The 21,416-nt window shown below is 42.8% G+C and overlaps 3 protein-coding genes across 3 annotated transcripts; 2 read left to right on the top strand and 1 right to left on the bottom strand.

Annotated features, from left to right (window-relative positions):
- The first annotated feature begins 1,447 nt into the window (after nucleotides 1-1,447).
- Nucleotides 1,448-3,400, top strand: LOC121771564. The gene is made up of 3 exons (XM_042168382.1): nucleotides 1,448-1,767; nucleotides 1,982-2,293; nucleotides 2,705-3,400. The coding sequence occupies exons 1-3, from the start codon at nucleotides 1,498-1,500 to the stop codon at nucleotides 3,299-3,301; spliced, it is 1,179 nt and encodes a 392-aa protein (XP_042024316.1). The 5' UTR covers nucleotides 1,448-1,497; the 3' UTR covers nucleotides 3,302-3,400.
- A 13,867-nt stretch (nucleotides 3,401-17,267) lies between these two features.
- On the top strand, nucleotides 17,268-19,403 carry LOC121789815 (7-deoxyloganetic acid glucosyl transferase-like). Its single transcript, XM_042188176.1, has 2 exons — nucleotides 17,268-17,878; nucleotides 18,384-19,403. The coding sequence occupies exons 1-2, from the start codon at nucleotides 17,398-17,400 to the stop codon at nucleotides 19,325-19,327; spliced, it is 1,425 nt and encodes a 474-aa protein (XP_042044110.1). The 5' UTR covers nucleotides 17,268-17,397; the 3' UTR covers nucleotides 19,328-19,403.
- LOC121789821 (UDP-glycosyltransferase 76B1-like) lies at nucleotides 19,365-21,115 on the bottom strand. The gene is made up of 2 exons (XM_042188182.1): nucleotides 20,549-21,115; nucleotides 19,365-20,319 (listed from the first exon to the last, which is right to left on the bottom strand). Exons 1-2 carry the CDS (start codon nucleotides 21,021-21,023, stop codon nucleotides 19,445-19,447), a joined length of 1,350 nt encoding a protein of 449 aa, XP_042044116.1. The 5' UTR covers nucleotides 21,024-21,115; the 3' UTR covers nucleotides 19,365-19,444.
- Between the last annotated feature and the right edge of the window lie 301 nt (nucleotides 21,116-21,416).

The raw sequence follows: 21,416 nt of genomic DNA, 5'->3' as shown, positions 1-21,416 counted from the left end.
GCAAGGTAAGACGTGTTTCTCTTTAATAGATTAGATTATAAAAAAATCTCATTTAGAAAACTTTTTTCTTTGAATCACCCTATATCATTTTTTTACTGATACATGTGGCTGGATCTTTTACTTAGATTTATATTATATTTTAATGTTTAAACCTATTAAAATCATGAATCCAAAGTGCGTCACACCTATTATTTGGGAATAAATATAGAAGTATATGCATAATTATTTATTTGGCGGAATTGCGGGCACATATCTGATATCCTGATTATTTTTAAGATTTAATTTTTTGTCCCGTTGATCTTTCATTTAGATTTATGAGTCTATGAAAGATGCTTTTGGTCGCCCTTGCAAACGTGGTATATGATCAATTCAAATCGCCTCATATTTATCAATTCTTTATAATTGAATTAAAATTATATTTGTAATTTGATTCGCCATCTAATTAAGTCTTTCTTCCAGTCTTCCTAATTGGCCAATATATTTTTGGCAACCTATTTATTTTGTGAATCGTCAAAGGAGCAAGTAAGTCTAAAGAAAAGATAAAGAAAATTCATTATTATAAAATATTTATTTTGCCGTAAGAAAAATATTTGAGAAAATATTATACCTTCTTTAATTTTTTCAAAAAGAAAAATATGGAAGTTATTTTTATTGGGTAGTGATAAAATGCAAACTCATATATTGTACAAACTCTAAACTTTTCGACACAGTGTGTCAACACAACTTCAATATAATGTCAACATAGTGTAAAATTTTAAGATTTTTATATCAACACAATGTCAATACAATGTCAATACGATGTCAACCGTTAATACTGTTGATATTTTCTGTTGCTGTTATTTTGTCATCTGTTAACATTTTTTAACGGTCCAGATCATAGTTTAGAGTTTGTACAATATTTAGAATTTGCATTTGATTATATTCCTATTTTTATTTATCTATTTTCAAGTTATCTTCTTCCTTTTAAAAATATATATTTACCTTTTCAAGAAAACTAACTGACAAATATATCTTCCAAATTTACCTATTTTCTTTAGAAATTCTTTTAGCTCAATCTACATTATTTTTTGGTCCAAAAACTAGTTACAGCATGTTTAGCAAGATACGACAAAAAAATGTAGAACCATTAATTTGAGATGTAACTTAATTAGCAGCATATAAATCATTCATTCATTCACATAACTCGAAAGTAGTAGTAAATTTTTGTAAACGAATGTGAGAACCTATATAAATTATAATAATTCTTATTCTATAACTGACGACACATATATGAGAAAATTAGGTGGGAAATGATATTATTCTCTATGTCCGATAAAGCTAATTGGACTATTATACCCCAAACATAAAATAACAAGACATTGTCTTCTTATGGTATGAACATTGGACTATATAAACATTGAGCGTGCGGCCATTTACCATTACACAAACACTCTTTCGACTCTTTCGCTTTGTCCACATCTTTTATTACATACACACACCAAACTCAAACCCCTTCCGATGAGAACCTTGTGGCCCAACATCGACGGGGACGATGGCCTCGAGACAGTCCTGGAGGTCCCCGTCCCCGACGAGATGTTCACATCCGCCTCCAACTCCAGCAAGCCGTGGCGGGCCGTCAAGTCCTGGCTCATGACCGGCCGCGCCCCCCGCCCTTCCCCGGACTACGAGGCGCGCGCTTTGGAGATTCAGTCCTTGCTCGGCGTCGTTGGAGCCCCGTTGCTCCCCCTCCCGATCTCGTCTGATCACTACATCAAATCCCACCCCATAGTAAGTCTTGATATTATCATATATATATATATATAGATTGTCCTTGGAGCTCTGTTAACATTGTGTTCATATTTTTTGTTGCTATTTGTTAATATTTTCTAATAGTCCAGATGAAGTTTGTACAATATTTAGAGTTTGTATTTGATTACATCCCTCTATGTATATATATGAGTTTTTTTTTTGGAAATTAATTGTGGTGTATTTTGGTATGTAGGAAAAATCGATGGCTTCATACATTGTCCAACAGTATGTGGCGGCTTGCGGCGGCGCACACGTCCTCGACTCGATCGAAAACATGTGCGCGGTCGGGAAGGTGAAGATGGCGGCTGATGTTAGAAAGACGAATAAAGGCGCGGGGGAATTCGGCGGATTCGTGCTGTGGCACAAGAGCCCCGCGCTCTGGAGTCTGGAGCTCATGCTTTCCGCTTTCAAATTAAGCGCCGGCTGCGATGGAAAGGTCGCGTGGCGCCACACTCCGTGGCGCGCCTCCCGTGCCCCTCCCCGCCCCCTCCGCCGCTCCTTGCAGGTACGGTTTCAATTCAATAGTCAACTCGTTTTTTTTTAAATTGTCAAATTTGATTTGCTAGTTTTGACTAAAGGAATACTTCAATTTTCCAACTGATGACCTTTTTCATCGTATGAAATCACTAAGTCATGATAGTCCAAAAACGGGCATATATATATATATATTTAATTAGTCATCACTTTGTGATTGTTATTTTGTCACAAACAACCTCAAAAGTCATCTTTTCCTTTTGACTTGGGATGAAGGAAAAATGTCGCATTATCCTTAAACAACTAAACCTACTTTTTTAACATATCTTTTTACAAATTTGCCCTTCTGAAACTAACTACGCTATTCTTGCACACTACTATATATATATATATATTTTTTTTTCACAAATCTTAGACTTAACTCAATGTTGTGCTCTATTAGGGGCTCGATCCAAAGGGAACAGCGGAATTATTCTCCAACTCCATCTGCATCGGCGAGAAAAAAATCAACGGCGAGGATTGCTTCGTGCTAAAGCTTGACACAGAGGCGGCAAGCAGCAACAACGCAGAAATAATGAAGCACACGATTTGGGGGTATTTTAGCCAGAAAAGTGGGCTATTAATCCAACTACAAGACTCTCACTCAGTGAGAATGAAAGAAATCCATTGGGAGACCAAAACAGAGTCGTTGATCCAAGACTACAGAACAATCAACGGCGTCAACATTGCTCACAGTGGCCGGACAACGCTGTCGAGTTTTCATGAGAATAATACCGAGAGCCAGAGTAGAAGCAGAATGGAGGAGATTTGGAGCATTGAGGAGATCGACTTCAACGTCAAGGGGCTGTCGACGGATTGCTTCTTGCCTCCTGCGGAATTGGGTGATTGCGATGGTGGCGACGATGAGGAACGGCTGAGGTGTAAGGTTTTGGATAAGTGTAGTAGAAGTTGTGCTTCAAGAAGTGGGAGGAGGAAAAAGGTGGTCGCCATTGATGAACACTATGATTTAGATGATGATGATGATTCGTGCATTAGATGACTCGAACCCCGCCTTACTTATTGGAGGAGAAGTGTTTACTAATTGAGTTGCTCTTCATCGTTGTCGCAAATGACAATTGGATTGTAGAATTATGTTATTTTTGGCACTGATTGTAGAATTATGGTATATTTAATAGTTACTTTGTGAAGTACATACATTATTAATTTACTCATAAATAACTATACATTTTCAACCTTAGTTGATTAATGATCTATGTTACATGATGCATCAGTCCTAACTCCAAGGGAATTTAATTTGTTTTTGTTTGATTCATTGTGGCCCATTATTATGATGAGGCCCAGTGACACTACAAAAAAACCGCTAGATAGTGATAGAAAGTAGTGACGGCGGCTGCTAGCTCAACAATTAGTGACCGAAAAAGCGTAGTCACGAAATAGTGACAGATTATTCCGTCACTAAGCGAAGCCGCCATCTATATTTTCTGTCATTTGGTGGGATTAATAGCTTTAGTGACGGATTTTTATTGACAAGTTTTTTAGTGACATAGTAAGTTTGGCGGATCCGTCATTAAAAAACTTGTCAATAAAAATTTTAGTGACGGATTTGTCCGTCACTAAAGCTATTAATCCCACCAAATGACAGAAAATATAGATGGCTACTTCGCTTAGTGACGGAATAATATGTCACTATTTCGTGACTGACTTTTTTTCCGTCACTAATTGTTGAGCTAGCAGCCGCCGTCACTAATTTTCGTCACTATCCAGTGCTTTTTTTTGTAGTATGATCAAGCCCAATCAGCCCATACCCGCTTAGCAACCCTAATCGATCCACCAACATAAACCTGATACCCGATTCGGTCCCTTGGTATTTAAACTTTAATCAGGATTTGAAAATATACACTCTCATTTTATGATTATAATTGTGTCTCCCTCTCTCTGATTTTTGTTTTAAAAGAAAACATCTTGTGAGAAGTCATCAAATACGAATAAGGAATACTTCCTTCGTAACTATTCAAGATGGTCACAATTCAATTTCTTTTGTCTCAACTAAGATAATCATTTTATAGTTTTAGAATAAGCGCTCTCTCTTGTCTCCTTATTAAAAAAAATGATCATTTTCAATGGAACAGAGAGAATAATAAATTCGTAAAGAGAAAATAATTGTACATAATGATATATGGAAACTCTATAACACGTGCCAAAGACCTCAATTTTGTAAAGATTCAATTACAATAATTTACATGGTAATTGGGTAACAATATACTCCCCCGTCCCTAAAGAATATGCATTTTGGGGTCGACACGGGTTTTAACGTAAAATTAGTAAAGTAAAAGAGAGGTAGAAAGAAAAGTAAATAAAGTATTGTTAGTGGAGATTGGGTCCCACCTCATTAAAGAGAAAATACTTTCCAAAATTAGAAAGTGTATATTCTTGTTGGACGGATTAAAAATGAAAGAATGCACATTCTTGAGGATCGGGGGAGTACTACACTATAAAAATATGTAACTTAATAATGAAATGTAGGAAGGTAATTACCATACATAGTAACACTATATAAACTAACCAATTTCAAATTAATCATATAGATGAAGAATAAGTTAGCAACCTTTTTTTTGGTAATTAATAATAAAATATGAATAAGATTAAATTAATAAAACGTAAGCTCTATTATTAAAATTAAAAATACTCTCTTCATCCCATAAATGTTATTTTGTATGTTAGATGGACAGAGAAGATAATATATTTATATTAACGTGAGAGGAAATTTTTTAAAAAATAAAGAAATATGACATCTATTATAAGACGGAGATAGGAATAAATTAGGATAATTAATAATGAACAGATAGAGTACTAACAAGAATCTGATCCCTCATAGCCATGCCATGTGTGATGATTTGATATCCTTCTCCACCGCCACCGCCACCGCCACCGCAACCGCCACACCATATAAATGTGAATACACACACCCAAGTTCAATTTGATACGTCTCCCCTATACTTCGGATGCACACGCACCTCCTGCCAAACATTGAGGTACTTGAACGGTTTGTAGTGTTGGGATTGGTAGGTCGCCAACGCGGCACTGATGATGTCGACCTCGCTTCTGCCGCTCCCTGCCAACCGCTCTTCCTGGAGGTAATACCCCTGGAACTTTTGGATTTCTTCGTTGGTTCTGTATATGACATTGCGCACCATACTCTCGTTGGGCTCGATTGTTCCAGTCGGCCGATTTTCATTGTACCGGCGACAGATGCGCCACCAAAAATGGTCCCCGGATTGGTTCGTGCCAATCACTGGATCTTCGGAGATAGACAAAAACGATTTGAATAATTGATCCATCTCCCTCGGAGTGTACGAGGTGCGAACACCATAAGTAGGAAGAGGAGGAGTTTGAGAGCCGCCGCTCCCTCCCGCTCTAGGTACGGGTGGCTCGGGTGCCCACCCGTATTGCCCATCGGGGGCATCTTGGTCGTCGAACGGGTAATGCAGGTAGCCACCCGGAGCTTTCGAACTTTGGGTTTGAGCAGAGGCCGAAAATTCTGTTTCCGGACTAGGAAATGGTTATGAACTGAACCATTCGGGGTTCCAACCGTGGGAGCCGGAGGGGTGATCGCCGGAGCCGGACATTTTTTTGTTGTAAGAGTGAAAGAAAGATTGAGAATTGTAAGAATGGAAATTAGAGAATTTAGATGAGAATTATGTAGTATGGTGTGAATTTTTTTGTGTGGAAGTGGGGGTATTTATAGATGAAAATGTGTATTTTTGGTGGGAAAAAATTGAAAAATAAATTAAAAGTGGGGAGAAAACGGATATAATTTTTGGGGAAGTGGGAATTTTTTTTTTATTTTTAATCAAAATTTTTAATTAAAATCTGATTTTTAAAAAAATAGAATTTGCCAACGGCATTGCCGTTGGCCAATCAGGAGCCGTCACATCAGCTGCTCGCTGGCACGGACGTGCTCTTAACTAAGAGCAGCGCTGCGCCAGTGGCAAGAGCGCAGCGGCGAGCAGCGTTCCGCCGCGCCGCTGGCACGGACGGACGGACACCGTGTCCGACCGCTGTGGATGCTCTTAGTGCAGAATAAGTCTCATCTCATTAAGAGTGTGTTTAAATTGGTCGATAGGCATATTTAAAGCGTATTTAATGGTCCAATCTAGTGTTTGTTATGTTGGTTAAATTTTCTGTGTGGCTCGTTCAATAGGCAAGGGCCTGTTAAATTAAGGATAAAAAATGGTGTTTTATTATCATGGAAAATTGAGTCATAATAATACGTGCAACACTATATCAATCTTAAATTATATAAAATTTACTAATATGGCTCTCAGCCTTGGAAATATAGAAAAAGACAAATGATAGTTTTGGAATTTTCTACTATAGTGTGACTTTAAATAACAAACCAAATATGTGATATGAAGGACTATAGATAACATACCATCAATTCAAACACAACAAATAGAAATAGAAAACCAAGAAAAACATTTTTACAAAATGATTTTGTTCTTATCTAGATGGAAGATAAACTTAAATATAAACAAAGAGTTTCTAAATTTTGAAAGTGCATATTCTTATGGGACGAACTAAAAAGAAAATAGTGTATATTCTTATGAAATGAAGAACAACATTATTGTTAATAAAATGAGCTGGGAGAGGCGTTGAAAAAAGGTACGAGTACATAAAAAAGACGATAATCATTCAAAATGTTAATATTAACCACCTTTATAATACCTCTCCACATTTCTATTTATATGTTCTATTAATCGCGCATGCCTATCCGCACATATAAAATATCCGGGGACCACTACTACTTTTATCTTGGAGGCAAGCAATTGTTGACATGTGATGTTGCAGAACAAGCTGCATACACGATTATTATAATCAAACCATCTCTGAGTTAGATGTTTGTTATTTTTGTATTCTAAAACTTTTGATTGGAAGGAACACTTTCTTATATGATAATCACATTACTCCAATCCAATAATGGGTGCCCATGTGCTGATATTCCCTCTCCCTCTCCAAGGCCCCATCAACTCCATGCTCAACACATCCACCGCCGCCTCTTCCATTCCTCCGACGCTCAACCTCACTCCACCAATTACGGCGACGCCTTTCGCTTCCACCCTGATGGTTGGACGAATTTTTGATAGTAATAAATGCGGGTAAAAAAAGAATATAGATCACGACACAAGGAATTACGTGGTTCGATTTACTGAGGTAAATCTACGTCCACGGGAAGAAAGGAGGGCAAGATTGTATTGCTTGATCTGGTTTACAGCTTACAAATACAGACTTGCTATATGATATTTGATGTCTAGAGAGCTTTTCTTTCTTCCTAGTCTATCTGATCTAAGTTCTATTTATACATTGAACTAAGATCGTGGCTTGCATCACCACTAACTAGGTCGTGGATGTCGTGGAGGTCATGAGATCCTGCATGGGTCCACTATCTCTTTGTTTGGTCCGCTATCCTGCATGAGATCCTGCATGAGTTGACACCACTAAATAGATCGTGTAGTGGAGGTCGTGGAGGTTCTGCATGAGTCCACTATCTCCCAGTTCGGTCGAATACTGAGACCGAACTGCTGAACTATTGTCGAGCAGCTTTTGCCGATCTGAGAGTAGAGCTTGATTGGTCGGCTTTTACCGAGCTGTAGGCTGGGGCCGAACTCTTTGGTAATGCCGAACTGATACTCTTCCTTGGGCTTTGGGCTGATGGGCCGTCACTGCTATTGGGCTTGTTTAGTACGTACCCCATCACTACCCCCCCGAAAAGCGAAGTGAATCACTTCGGCGAAGCGAGTCACTTCGGCATTCTGGATAAAGGTACGGGGGAGGCTGACGTCAGGGGACGTGCCTTCACGAGGATTTTGTGAATAGATGGCTCAACTTTAGCAACCATGGACAGTAGAATAGTCCTTTGTAATGGCGTAACGCCTTCTCGTAGGGCAGCAGAATTATATGCCGAACAAGATTTAATAAATGAAATTTTCATTTCGCTTCTATCACTGCGTATTTACAGCTCAGCGAAAAAATTTCATCGTGCTCGTCCTCGGTCTTATGAAGTAAACTTCTTTGACCGGACTCGTCCTCGGTCTTATGAAGTAAACTTCTTTGACCGGACTCGTCTTTGGTCTTATGAAGTAAACTTCTTTGACCGGACTTGGTCCTCGGTCTTATGAAATAAACTTCTTTGACCGGACTCGTCTTTGGTCTTATGAAGTAAACTTCTTTGACCGGACTCGTCTTTGGTCTTATGAAGTAAATTTCTTTGACCGGACTAAGCTTGTGTCCTAATTTGGCGAGTTTTATCGCTCGGATCGGACTTTCCCTTGTCCTAATTTGGGGATCGGACTTTCCCTTGTCCTAATTCGGCGAGTTTTATCGCGTGGATCGGACTTTCCCTTTGTTGCAGTTCGTTTCAGACGAACTGCTTGTTTCTTAAGCTGAATTGTGGTCTTGTATCCTCCTTAGAAGCTTGGACTCACAATCGTTGGCTTATATATGTTCTAAAAAGGGGATCAGCCTTCGAAGAACAAGATACCTCAGTAACATTTGTAAGAGACGACACGCACATAGACAGACAAAACGCACATAGACAAATAAAAAGGACGAACAAGATTTTAAACTTTTATAAAACAAGCACAAAGAACAAGTAAAAAACAAAGAAAGCACATACCTCTAGGACCGAACTAGACACAAGACTGACTGACCGGACTGTCTCTTACAAATGGAACTTCTTGAGGTTGGAAATGTGCCATGTTCGGGGTACTTGTTCTCCTGACACGTGAGTCAATTTGTAAGACCCTTTGCCGAGGACTTCTGACACCCGATATGGACCTTCCCATGTGGGTTCGAGTTTGCCCAGCTTTTCTGCTCGGCTTACTTCGTTGTTTCTCAAGACGAGATCTCCCACTTGAAATTGCAGTTTTTTCACCCTTTGGTTATAATACCGGGCTACTTGCTCCTTGTACTTGGCTGCTTTTATGCAGGCCAATTCTCTTCTTTCTTCGGCCAGATCTAGTTCGGCTCTCAGTCCGTCATCATTCATTTCTGAGGAGAAATTTAGAGTTCGGGGACTGGGTACGCCGATCTCAACCGGAATCACGGCTTCAGTGCCGTACACCAGACTGTACGGAGTTTCACCGTTGGAGGTTTTGGGTGTAGTTCGGTAGGACCATAGGACTTGAGGGAGATTTTCTACCCATTGTCCTTTGGCTTGTTCTAACCGAGCTTTTAACCCTTTCACCAAGATACGGTTTGTTACCTCCGTTTGTCCGTTTGCTTGTGGGTGGGAGACCGAAGTGAACCGCTGTTGAATATTCAGCTCTTGGCACCAATTCTTGAATGTCTTGTCGGTGAACTGAGTCCCATTATCCGAAATGAGGATGTGGGGTATGCCAAATCGGCACACTATGTTCTTCCAGACGAAATCCAATGCCTTCGAGCTCGTTATCGTAGCTAATGGTTCAGCCTCTACCCACTTTGTAAAGTAATCCACGGCAACGATAAGGAAATTCATTTGTCGAGGAGCTTGTGGTAGTGGTCCTACTATGTCTATGCCCCATTGCATAAAAGGCCAAGGGCTTTGCATAGCATATAGATCGGTCTGCGGCATCCTTGGGATATTTGCATGGATTTGGCACTTCGTGCATGTCTTGACGAGCTGCACTGCTTCTTGTACCAAAGTTGGCCAATAATACCCCCATCTCAGAACTTTTTTAGCTAAAGCTCTAGCTCCGATGTGGCTACCGCAAGATCCTTCATGAACTTCTCTAAGGATGTAGTCCGTCTCTTCTGGCCCTACACATCGCAATAACGGCTGAAGGTAGGACTTTCTGTATAGGACTCCTCCATGAAGTTCGTACCGAAGTGCTCGGCATGTGATTTTCCGAGCTTCTCTCTTATCCTCGGGCAGTTGTCCTTGATCTAGATACTGTAAGATCGGCGTCATCCAGTTCGGCGAGCTGGCTACTGAATGTACCTCAGCTTCATCAATGCTTCGGTGCATCAATTCCTCCACCTTTGAGCTTGGATATGAGGCTAACTTACTTAAAGTATCTGCTCGGCTGTTTTCCGCTCTGGGAATGCGGATTATCCGAAAATAAGAGAAACTTCGGCTAATGCTTTGCGTTTTGTCCAAGTATTTCCTCATCCTCTCATCACGGGCTTCACTTGTACCTAACAGGTGATTCACTATGACTTGTGAATCACAATGGATTTTGAGAGACTTGATAAATAGACTTTGCGCTAGCTGGAGTCCGGCAAGGAGAGCTTCGTATTCGGCTTCGTTATTAGTGGTTGGGAACAAGAACCGAAGTGAATAAGTTACCTCGTGTCCGTCGGGAGCGATAAGTAGAATACCAGCTCCACTTCCCGTTTTATTCGAAGCTCCATCTACGAATCCGCTCCAGCAATCCGGCGGCTCTACTTCGGATTCCAGGGGCTGTGCTAGTTCGGTATTGGCAGAATTTTTCTGTTCGGCAATGACAGGGATTACTTGATCGAACTTTGCCTCTGTAAGAAAATCTGCCAAGGCTTGTCCCTTGATGGCTTTCCGAGGTAGGTATTCGATTGAGTGTTCTCCCAACTCTATGGCCCATTTGGCGATTCTGCCTGATGCTTCTGGCTTGGTCAAAACTTGCCGAAGTGGCAGATCGGTTAAGACGCATACCTTGTGAGCATAGAAGTATGGCCGCAGTCTCCTTGCTGCATTTACTAACGCCAGAGCAATTTTTTCCAGAGGTTGATACCTTGTTTCTGGACCTCTTAATGCTCGGCTTGTAAAGTAGATGGGAAGCTGCTTTAGGCCTTCTTCTCGTACAAGCACCGCGCTAATGGTTTGATCTGATGCCGCTAAGTATAAGAATATCACTTCGGCATCTGTTGGAGCAGAGAGAATTGGAAGCTTGGCTAAATAACTTTTGAGCTCGTCAAAAGCCTTTTTCTGCTCGGCTCCCCACTCAAACTTTGGTGCCTTTTTCAACACTTTGAAGAACGGCAGTTGCTTTTCGGCTGCTTGGGAAAGGAATCTATTCAGTGCGGCTAGACATCCAGTTAGCCTTTGCACATCATGTATGGACTTCGGCATCGCCATGTTCTGAACAACTTGAACTTTTGAGGGATTTGCCTTGAGTCCGTCCTTTGAAACCCAACAACCCAGAAACTTTCCCGAATCTACCAAAAAGGTACATTTTTGGGGATTGAGTTTGAGGTTGGCTTTTTTGAGCACGTCGAGGGTGGATTTGAGGTTGTCTTCGTACTCCGAAGTGCTTCTGCTTTTGACGACTATGTCGTCAACATACACTTCAACCTCTTTTCCGATCAAATGCCGAAAAAGCTTATCTACCATCCTTTGATATGTGGCTCCGGCATTCTTTAAACCGAATGGCATCTTTTTATAAGCAAAGATGCCGAAGTCAGTAATGAAAGCCGTTTTTGAAGCATCATTCTCATCCATTAAAACTTGGTGGTAGCCTTTGTATAAATCAAGAAAACAGAAAATTTCGAAGCCGATCAAAGCTTCTACTTTTTTATCTATGTTCGGAAGGGGATAGCAATCTTTAGGACAGTGCTTGTTTAGATCGGTAAAATCTATGCACATCCGCCATCCTCCTTCTTTTTTCTTGATCATCACAGGATTGGCCACCCAAGAAGGATATTTCACCTCGAATAATACATCCGCTTTCAGTAATTGGCGGACTTCGTCATGGATGACTTGATTTCTTTCTGCCGCAAAGAGTCTTTGCTTCTGTTTTATAGGCCGGACTGAAGGATCAATATTTAATCGATGAGTGATTACCTCAGGGGGCACTCCGGTCATGTCCAACGGAGACCATGCAAAGACATCTTTGTACTCCTTGAGGAGCTGGATGGTCTTTTCCCGGAGTAGAGGCGTTCCCGCGAAACCGATCTTGACCGTTCTGGATGGATCATCTTCGTATAACTGAACGGTCATTGAGTTCGACTCTGGTGTGACTTCGGTCATTTCGCTTGCCTCTGACTCCGGCTGCTGTGATTGCTATGCTTGATGATGCCGATCTGATTGCTCGGCACTTTTAAGCGCAATCTGCAGACACTCTTTTGCTCTCTTTTGATCACCTCGGATGACCGCTATCCCACCTTTAGTGGGGATCTTGATGGTGAGGTGATAAGTAGAGCAAACGGCCCGAACTGCGTTGAGCCAGTCTCTTCCCAAGATGATGTTGTACGGGGACCGAGCTTTTACCACAAAGAACTCGATCATCGTACTGGAGCTTGTAGGCGCTTTTCCCACCGTGATCGGAAGGCTGATAATACCTTCAGGGCGGGTGTCCTCCTGGGCGAAACTTTTCAGAGGAAGTGGAGCCGGACTGAGCCGAGCTGGATCCACTTCTAGTTTATCGAAACATTCTTTAAAAAGAATGCTGACTGACGCTCCGGTATCCACAAACACTCTGTGGATCAGTTTGTTTGCCACTCCGGCTTGGATGACAATAGCGTCTTGATGAGGAGAGATGGCCGGGACGGGATCTGCATCTGAAAATGTAATCACTTCGTCCTGCTTCAGCCTTTTATGCGTTGGCTCCTCTCGATTGAAGCCTCTGCGCTCTGACTTCAGGGACGATTTAGTCTTCCCGGCAGGGAGAGCATCAATAGTCAGGATTACTCCATCATATTGCAGCTCGTCATCGTCTTCGGGGTCCTGTTGCTTTTTCGGATCCTGAGGAGCGCAGTTCGCACCTCTCTGCTTTTTGTTCTTTTTCGGCTGCTTGCTTTGGTATTTTTTTAACGTCCCTGCTTTCACAAGAGCATCAATACCTGCAGCCAAATGTCGGCACTCCTCGGTATCGTGACCGTGGTCTTGATGGAAGGAGCAATATTGATCCTGAGGTCGACGCGCGGCCGATTTCGTCATCCGCTTTGGTTTTTCGAACATATCGGAATGCAGTTCGAAAATTTCCGCTCTCGACTTGTTCAATGGTACGAACTGAGCGGGCGGCTTCTCAGGATTGAGACGTGGCCCCAATCGGTCTTGCACCGGAGTCCTTTGAATCCTTTCAAAAGGAGTTCGGCGAGGATGTCCCTGATCGCCAAAAGGAGTTCGGAGAGGATGTCCCTGATCGCTATGATCGGGCTTCCTCCTGTCTCCTCGGGATGAGCTGTCTAAAGACCGTTTGCGACGGTCTGCCTCATCGGCACGGGAGAACTGGTCCGCAATGTCCCACATCTCTTGAGCTGTTTGCGGACTGCATTCCACGAGCTTTCTGTAGAGAGCTCCGGGCAGGATTCCATTTTGGAATGCCGAAATGACAAGTAGATCATTGAGATCATCTACTTGTAGGCATTCCTTGTGGAATCTCGTCATAAAGTCGCTGATCTTTTCGTCGCGACCTTGACGTATAGAAAGCAGCTGAGCCGAAGTGATTCGGGCTTCCGCTTTCTGAAAGAACCTCCTGTGGAAAGCATCCATTAGATCTCGGTAAGATCTAATGCTGCCTTGGGGGAGGCTATCGAACCACCTTCTTGCGTTCCCGATAAGCAGCTCGGGAAACAGCTTGCACATATGGACCTCATTGAGACCCTGGTTCGCCATGTTATACTGATAGCGTCCCAGGAAGTCATGAGGATTCACTAACCCGTCATAAGTCATCGACGGAGTTCGGTAGTTCTGTGGCAAGGGAGTTCGGGTGATATCGTCCGAGAACGGAGTCTTCAATGCTCCGTACATGGCGAACCCGACATCTCTTCGGTATGGAGGAGATGGAGTTCTCCTGTGATTCCGGTACCGAGGAGGAACAGGAACATGTCGGGGTTGAGGATTCTTCTTCCTGGAAGACACGGCACTACTGCGGTAGTGACTTTCATGTCTGGATGAGGAGGGAGAATCCACCGTTTTCGTCTCCGGCTTTTGGCCCTTTTGCAGGAAAATTAAGAACTCTTCCTGCTTCTCGGCCAAAAACAACTTGACAGCCTCGTTCAAATCGGGCTGCTGGGAAGACTCGGTGCGATGAGTCTTTGAGCGGCTTGTTCCTTCTCCGTGAGAACTGGAAGTAGATTTCTCCCGAGGCTGTTTTCCAGACCTGCGGGCTGGACTAGCTTCCTCATGGTTATCACGAACGGTATTATGGGTGTTACGTGATCTGGTATGCATTTTTTTTTTTTTTGGGTGGAAAAAGGGTCAAAAATTCGCTTTATCACAAATTTGGTTCTCTGTTTCCCACAGACGGCGCCAGTGATGGTTGGACGAATTTTTGATAGTAATAAATGCGGGTAAAAAAAGAATATAGATCACGACACAAGGAATTACGTGGTTCGATTTACTGAGGTAAATCTACGTCCACGGGAAGAAAGGAGGGCAAGATTGTATTGCTTGATCTGGTTTACAGCTTACAAATACAGACTTGCTATATGATATTTGATGTCTAGAGAGCTTTTCTTTCTTCCTAGTCTATCTGATCTAAGTTCTATTTATACATTGAACTAAGATCATGGCTTGCATCACCACTAACTAGGTCGTGGATGTCGTGGAGGTCATGAGATCCTGCATGGGTCCACTATCTCTTTGTTTGGTCCGCTATCCTGCATGAGATCCTGCATGAGTTGACACCACTAAATAGATCGTGTAGTGGAGGTCGTGGAGGTTCTGCATGAGTCCACTATCTCCCATTTCGGTCGAATACTGAGACCGAACTGCTGAACTATTGCCGAGCAGCTTTTGCCGATCTGAGAGTAGAGCTTGATTGGTCGGCTTTTACCGAGCTGTAGGCTGGGGCCGAACTCTTTGGTAATGCCGAACTGATACTCTTCCTTGGGCTTTGGGCTGATGGGCCGTCACTGCTATTGGGCTTGTTTAGTACGTACCCCATCACACCCCATCCCCGATGGCCTCCCCCACGGCCATCCCATATCCGTCTTTGAGTTCTCCGACCTCATGACCTCCCTGGGGCCACGGCACCCCCTATCTTGCGCCGGATGCTCATCTCAACCGATGACCACTCCCCCACCTGCGTCGTCGCTGATGGCCTACTCACGTTTGCTACCGATATAGCCGCTCAGGCTCGAGCCCCCCTCTTATATTTTGACACTATTAGTCCATCTGCTATTTGGACATACATGTGCCTTCCTAAACTCATTCAACTTGGGGACCTTCCTTTCAAAGGTTTGTCATTTTCTTGTTTGATTAAACTGATAGAATTCCATCCTAAAATCAACTGCTGACATGAAGAGGACCCATTAGACTTATGCAGTGATTTCAGTTAGTTATATTTGTTAATTTAGTTTCAATCCCTAACAGATGATGACCTGGATGTGTGTATAAGAAATGGCCGAGATTGGAAGGCATTATGAGGCGCCGCGACATGCCAAGCTTCTGTCGCGGCGCCATAGACTTCACAGATCCTCAGGTAGATCTAGTACTTAAGCAGGTGCACCACATGCCCCAAACTTAGCCCAAATACGCGAACTCTGCCCTAACATCTACGCCATCGGCCCCCTCCACGCCCTCCTTCTAAGGAATCACACAGGCTACATCAACTCCACCAGCACCTGGAAAGAAGACAGGAGCTGCATTTCCTGGCTCGACAACCAGCCCGCCCGGTCCGTCTTGTATGTCAGCATTGGGAGCCTCTGTGTCATGACAAAGAAAAACTTCTTTGAGATTCTGCATGGAATTGTGAGCAGTGGTTCGGGATTCTTGTGGGTCCGGAGGCCTGGCTCGGTCGCGGGTTTGGATCCCGTGGAGATTCCTCTTGAGTTGGCACGAGCCACGGAAGAGAGGGGTGCACGGTTAGCTGGGCCCCGCAGCAGGAGCCAGGAGGTGCTGGCGCACCCTGCTGTTGGGGGGTTTCTGACGCACAATGGATGGAACTCGACTCTGGAGAGTTTGGTGGCGGGAAACCGATGATATGTTGGCCGCATTATGTGGACCAACATGTGAATAGTAGGTTTGTGGGGGAGGTGTGGAAGGTGGGATTGAATATGAAGGATAGTTGCGACAGAGTTGTGGTGGAGAAGATGGTGAGGGAGGTTATGGAGGTGAGGAAGGATAAGTTCTTGGAGAGGGCCAGAGAGATGTCGGAGGCGAGTGTGGGGGAAGGCGGCTCGTCGGCGGCGGATTTGGATCGTTTGATTGATGATATCAAGAATATGAGGTTAAGCACCAAGCACGAGTGATGTGCTTCTTTTTATTTAACTTGTTGTATTAGAGCAGAGGATATGGCTAAAATAAATTTTTGGTTTTTTTATTATTAGAGTAGTTGGATGTTGTTTATGTTACCTACACATATAGTTCTCCATGTTCTTTCATTTTATATGGTTGGAGTGAGATGGAATTCTTTACCTTTTAAGAGAAAATTATTTTCAAAACAAGGTGTTTACATATTTTGAATTCACACTTTAGCTTTAATTATGTTTAGCCAATTAACATTAGTACTACTTCACACGGCGCTTAAGATTTAATTTTGTCTTAATAGTTTCTTAACAAATTCACTACATCATCAAAGCTAATCTACTCTTTCAGCATATTTAACTTTATGAAAAACCTTATACACTATTAGTCGCCGGTACACTATGCAATTTTGTATACAAGTAATCCACTTTTTCCACTCCAAAGAAATACTCTCTACATCCCAATTAATTGAGGCATATCTTCTTTTTAAGATATTCCAACTAATTTGAGTCATTATCTTTTTTGACAAAAAAATTAAAATATTCATTTACTTATTTTATTCCATCACCTACTTTACTAGCTCTTTATTTGTCTTACTTTTCAGCACAATTTCTTAATCTCTATGTTCAAAAGTTTTGACTCAACATAGTTGGGAATATGTCATATTACCTTTTTCGTCCATCCATAATAATTCATATTTATTTATGATACTAATATTTTTCTTATTCATTTTTACTTTATTAGTCCTAGGTCTCATCATCTTCTATACAATTTCAAGTACATTTGGTACTTATTGTTATTTTATCAGTTACTCCTGCGTATTAAAATTGAGGGAGTATTAGAAGGGCATTTTTTAAGAAATTGAAAAATAAAGTCCTCATTTGCAATGACTAAAAAACCCACCATTCCAACGACTGAAGCCAACACTCACCACTCTATAAACTCAAAGTCAAAATCCGAAAAAAAAACAAGTCGATCTCCACCATTTTCCGATGGAGCAGCCGCCGCACGTACTGATCTTTCCACTGCCAATGCAAGGCCCCCTAAACGCCACCCTCAAACTCGCCGAGCTCCTCTGCCTCAGTGGGCTCCACATAACCTTCCTACTGACCGACCACATCCACGCCCGCCTCCTCCGCCACTCCAACATCCTAACCCGCATCCAATCCTATCCCTCCTTCCGCATCCGTACAATCCCAGACGGATTGCCGGAAAACCACCCCCGCGGCGGCGACAGTTACTTGGAATTGTTCGAATCTTTGAGGACCAAGACTCCACCTTTATTCAAGCAATTGCTGCAGAGCGGCACTCCGATTTCATGCGTTATTGCAGATGGGGTGCTGGGATTCACTTTCGATGTCGCTAATGAAATCGGAATCCCTATTTTTGATGTCAGGACTCTCAGCCCCGCTTGCCTTTGGATCTTCTTTTCCCTTCCTAACCTTATTCATTCTCGTGAGCTTCCTTTTGAAGGTATGTTTTTTCTATTTGTTTGTTCCCACACGGTTGATTTTGTGTTTCTCTTATATGTAAATTGATTCTCATCTAAATAACTCTAAATCATTAGTGCAATTTCCTTAGATTTAAGACAGAGCTTGCCATCTATTACTATAGCATACTCCCACTGTCCCAAAAGAATAAGTAGTAATACATTTAATGGTATGAGAATTAATGTATAATTAGTAAAGTTAGAGAGATGGGCATAAGGACATTTAAAAGAGTGTAATTGGATAGTGGACTCACATTAGTGTTTAATGATGAGTCTTAATGCTGGTATAAGTTGTAAATAAATTGATGTACATGAGTAATTAGTTTGAAAAAACTTTCCTTAGATGGAAATGAAATGAGATAATTTTATGGGACAGAAAGAAATTATCCTTATTTTTATGGCACAAGGGAGTATTTGACCTTTGTTACTGAATTATGTCCCGACTTACTTTATAAACACAACAATTTATCGATTTCTCATTTTTGGTAGGAGGTGATTTGGATGTAATGGTGAAGGGTGTATCGGGCATGGAAAGGTATCTCAGGCGCCGAGACCTACCAAGTTTTTGTCGCTCTGGTGACTTGGATAATCCCAGCATTAGATTTTATCAGACGGAAACCATACACAATCCCCGAGCCTGTGGTCTCATACTAAACACATTTGAGGAACTCGATGCCCCAATTCTTTCCGAGATGCGTAGTATCTGTCCCAATATTTACACTATAGGACCATTGCACGCACATCTCAAGGCCAAATTAGCTGCTGCTTCATCACCACTACCTGCATTCTCCAATAGCTTATGGGAAGAAGATAGGTCCTGCTTGACATGGCTCGACTCTCAACCGCTCAAGTCTGTGCTCTACGTGAGCTTTGGGAGTCTGGCTATAGTCAACAAGGATCAACTGATGGAGTTTTGGCACGGTTTGGTGAATAGTGGTCAAAGATTCCTGTGGGTGATGAGGCCTGATTCTGCGGTTGGGGAGAGTCGGATTCCGGTGGAACTATCACAAGGTACTAAGGAGAGGGGATATATCGTTGGTTGGGCACCTCAAGAAGAGGTGTTGGCTCATCCGGCTGTTGGAGGGTTCTTGACTCACAGTGGGTGGAACTCCATGCTCGAGAGCATACATGAAGGAGTGCCGATGATTTGCTGGCCTTATTTCGTCGACCAACAGATCAATAGCAGGTTGGTCGAGGAGGAATGGAAGCTTGGTTTCGACATGAAAGATATTTGTGATAGGAGTGTGATTGAGGAAAGGATTAGAAATGTTATGGAGAAGAGAAAAGATGAGTTATCGAAGAGCGTTGATCACATGGCAAATCTAGCAAAAAGATCTCTGAGTGAAGGTGGATCATCTTACTCCCACTTGGAACGTCTGATTCAAGACATTAAAACTAGGGTAGATAACTCATCTAGGGATGAAGTTCTATGAAACTTCAGTATATTCCACCATAGCAAGCACGATCATATGAATTTTTTTTTAGTGGATTGTCAATTTTATTTCTTAACCACAAATTGCTTACACTACACAACAAATCACTAAACGTGACTATAATGAAGAAATGAAACCAATCAATTCATCAAGCGCCCTATTAGTGGAACCTCCCATCTTCAATCCAGCATCTATCTTCTCCTTCAACAACATAGCCTTCTTCCTCATCTCCTCCCCATCTCTCTCCACCATTAATTTCCTAATAGCATTTTCATTCCCTCCCCTCTCCAAAGCCTTGTGCAAATTGAGGCCAACCCTCCACACATCACTCACATACCTCGCATTCACAAACTGATCGCCAAAGAAAGGCGAGCATATCATTGGCACGCCCTCGCATATGCTCTCCAGCGTCGAGTTCCATCCACAGTGCGTCCAGAATCCCCCGACAGAGGGATGGGACAGAACCTCCTGCTGCGGGGCCCACTTTATAATGATCCCCCTCCCGCTCGTCGCCTCGGAGAACCCACTGGGCAGCATCTCGAGCCACTCCGAGCCGTGGACCAGACCTGGCCGGACCGCCCACAGGAACCGGCTCCCGCTGTTGGCTAAACCCCACGCCACCTCGAGCAACCTCGCGCCGTCCATGGCGACGACGCTGCCGAAGCTCACGTAGAGTACGGACTTCGGCGGCTGCTCGTCCAGCCATGAGATGGAGCTCATGTCCTGGGCTAGCAAGCTGCTCGATGCCGCGGAGAAGCACTTGTGGAACGGGATCGTGAAATTTGGGGACTCGAGTTGTTGGTTGAGCCGCCCGATCTCGGGTTGCTCGAGCTCTTGGAACGTGTTGAAAATGATGGCGGAAGCCTTCTTCGTCTCTTCCACCATTTTCGCAATGTTGTTGTATGCATCTTCAGCGTTGTACATTTCTATCACCGGCATGTCTTTCACCTTCAGCGGTGGCACCTCCTCCACCGCCTCCTCCATTTTCGAATCTGTCAAAAATTATAGTAGTCTTAGAGGGGTTTGGATCCTCTGCTGCAGCTGTAAGCACAAAAGAACTGTTGCTCCAAACAACACAAAATTAATTTAATATTATAATTTATTATTAAAATATATGTTGCGGTGCTTGTAGACACAAGTGGGTCCAAACAAGTCCTAGACAATCAATGTATACAGTATCTCATATACACAATCAATGTAATTAGGACCATGCGGCCGTACCTCCGTCGAGGAGGGAGAGATAACCCTCATCTCTAAGACGAGAGAGGGCTGCGAAGGCCAAGAAAGCGCCGACGCTGCTAGTCCTCTTGACGATCCTGGGAAGGCCGAGGGCGGCGGCTACAGAGTGCGTAAAATACCAATTAGCATCGGAGATGAAGCACTTGACGTCGCCCTCGGAGACGAGGCCCTCGAGGCAACGGCGAAAAGGGAGGACGCAGCTGGCGTTGATGAGTTTGATGATGCGGACGGGGTCCGGGGCGGAATGGGGGGATTCGGACAGGGCGTCGGAGATGGGGTGGAAGGAGAAGTGGGGGTAGTTGGATGGATTGGGGGAGTTGTAGCGGGTGTGGACGACGGAGATGAGGAATCCGCGGGAGTGGAGGATGCTGGCCAGCTGAAGCATCGGGTTGATGTGGCCTTGGAATGGAAGAGGAAATACTACTAATCTGCATTGCTTTTTCTTTGAACTATCCATCCTTTTTTTCTTTTTTTCTCTTGGGAGGGACACTGATGTATGGAAATTTAAAGCTGTGACTCCGACCACACAGGCAGTCACAGGTCAATTTCTTTTATGATTTACTACAAAGTTTTAGGCTTGATGGGGTACTACATGGAGTAAAGCACAACAAATTATTTGGGCGTTTAGTTGGGCTTTGACTCAATAATGTTACATTATTAGAAAATTAATTGGGGGTATATTCATAAATTAAAATATGCCCTAATTTACTTTGCTCTGTTTTCGGAATAAATACATAACTCATATAAAATGTTTCACATTTGTTTCAGATTAGTACAAAAAGTTTGAAGTTTACATATATTAAACAAAAAGTTTCATTCGTGTTTCAATTTAGTACATTCCGTTATGTGT

This window comes from Salvia splendens, chromosome 2 (genome assembly GCF_004379255.2).
Source record: "Salvia splendens isolate huo1 chromosome 2, SspV2, whole genome shotgun sequence".
In the NCBI taxonomy this organism is placed as follows: domain Eukaryota; kingdom Viridiplantae; phylum Streptophyta; class Magnoliopsida; order Lamiales; family Lamiaceae; genus Salvia; species Salvia splendens.
The sequence above is the reverse complement of the archived record's forward strand: the minus strand, read 5'-3'. Positions and strand labels throughout refer to the sequence as shown.

What these genes read in the sequence shown, in the direction of transcription:
- LOC121771564 (XM_042168382.1), top strand. Translation starts at nt 1,498, where the DNA reads ATGAGAACCTTGTGGCCCAACATCGACGGGGACGATGGCCTCGAGACA. An exon ending in ACATCAAATCCCACCCCATA is followed by an intron (nt 1,768 to 1,981) that starts GTAAGTCTTGAT and finishes TTTGGTATGTAG; the next exon opens with GAAAAATCGATGGCTTCATA. An exon ending in CCCTCCGCCGCTCCTTGCAG is followed by an intron (nt 2,294 to 2,704) that starts GTACGGTTTCAA and finishes GTGCTCTATTAG; the next exon opens with GGGCTCGATCCAAAGGGAAC.
- LOC121789815 (XM_042188176.1), top strand. Translation starts at nt 17,398, where the DNA reads ATGGAGCAGCCGCCGCACGTACTGATCTTTCCACTGCCAATGCAAGGC. An exon ending in TCGTGAGCTTCCTTTTGAAG is followed by an intron (nt 17,879 to 18,383) that starts GTATGTTTTTTC and finishes CATTTTTGGTAG; the next exon opens with GAGGTGATTTGGATGTAATG.
- LOC121789821 (XM_042188182.1), bottom strand. Translation starts at nt 21,023, where the DNA reads ATGGATAGTTCAAAGAAAAAGCAATGCAGATTAGTAGTATTTCCTCTT. An exon ending in TCTCTCCCTCCTCGACGGAG is followed by an intron (nt 20,320 to 20,548) that starts GTACGGCCGCAT and finishes AATTTTTGACAG; the next exon opens with ATTCGAAAATGGAGGAGGCG.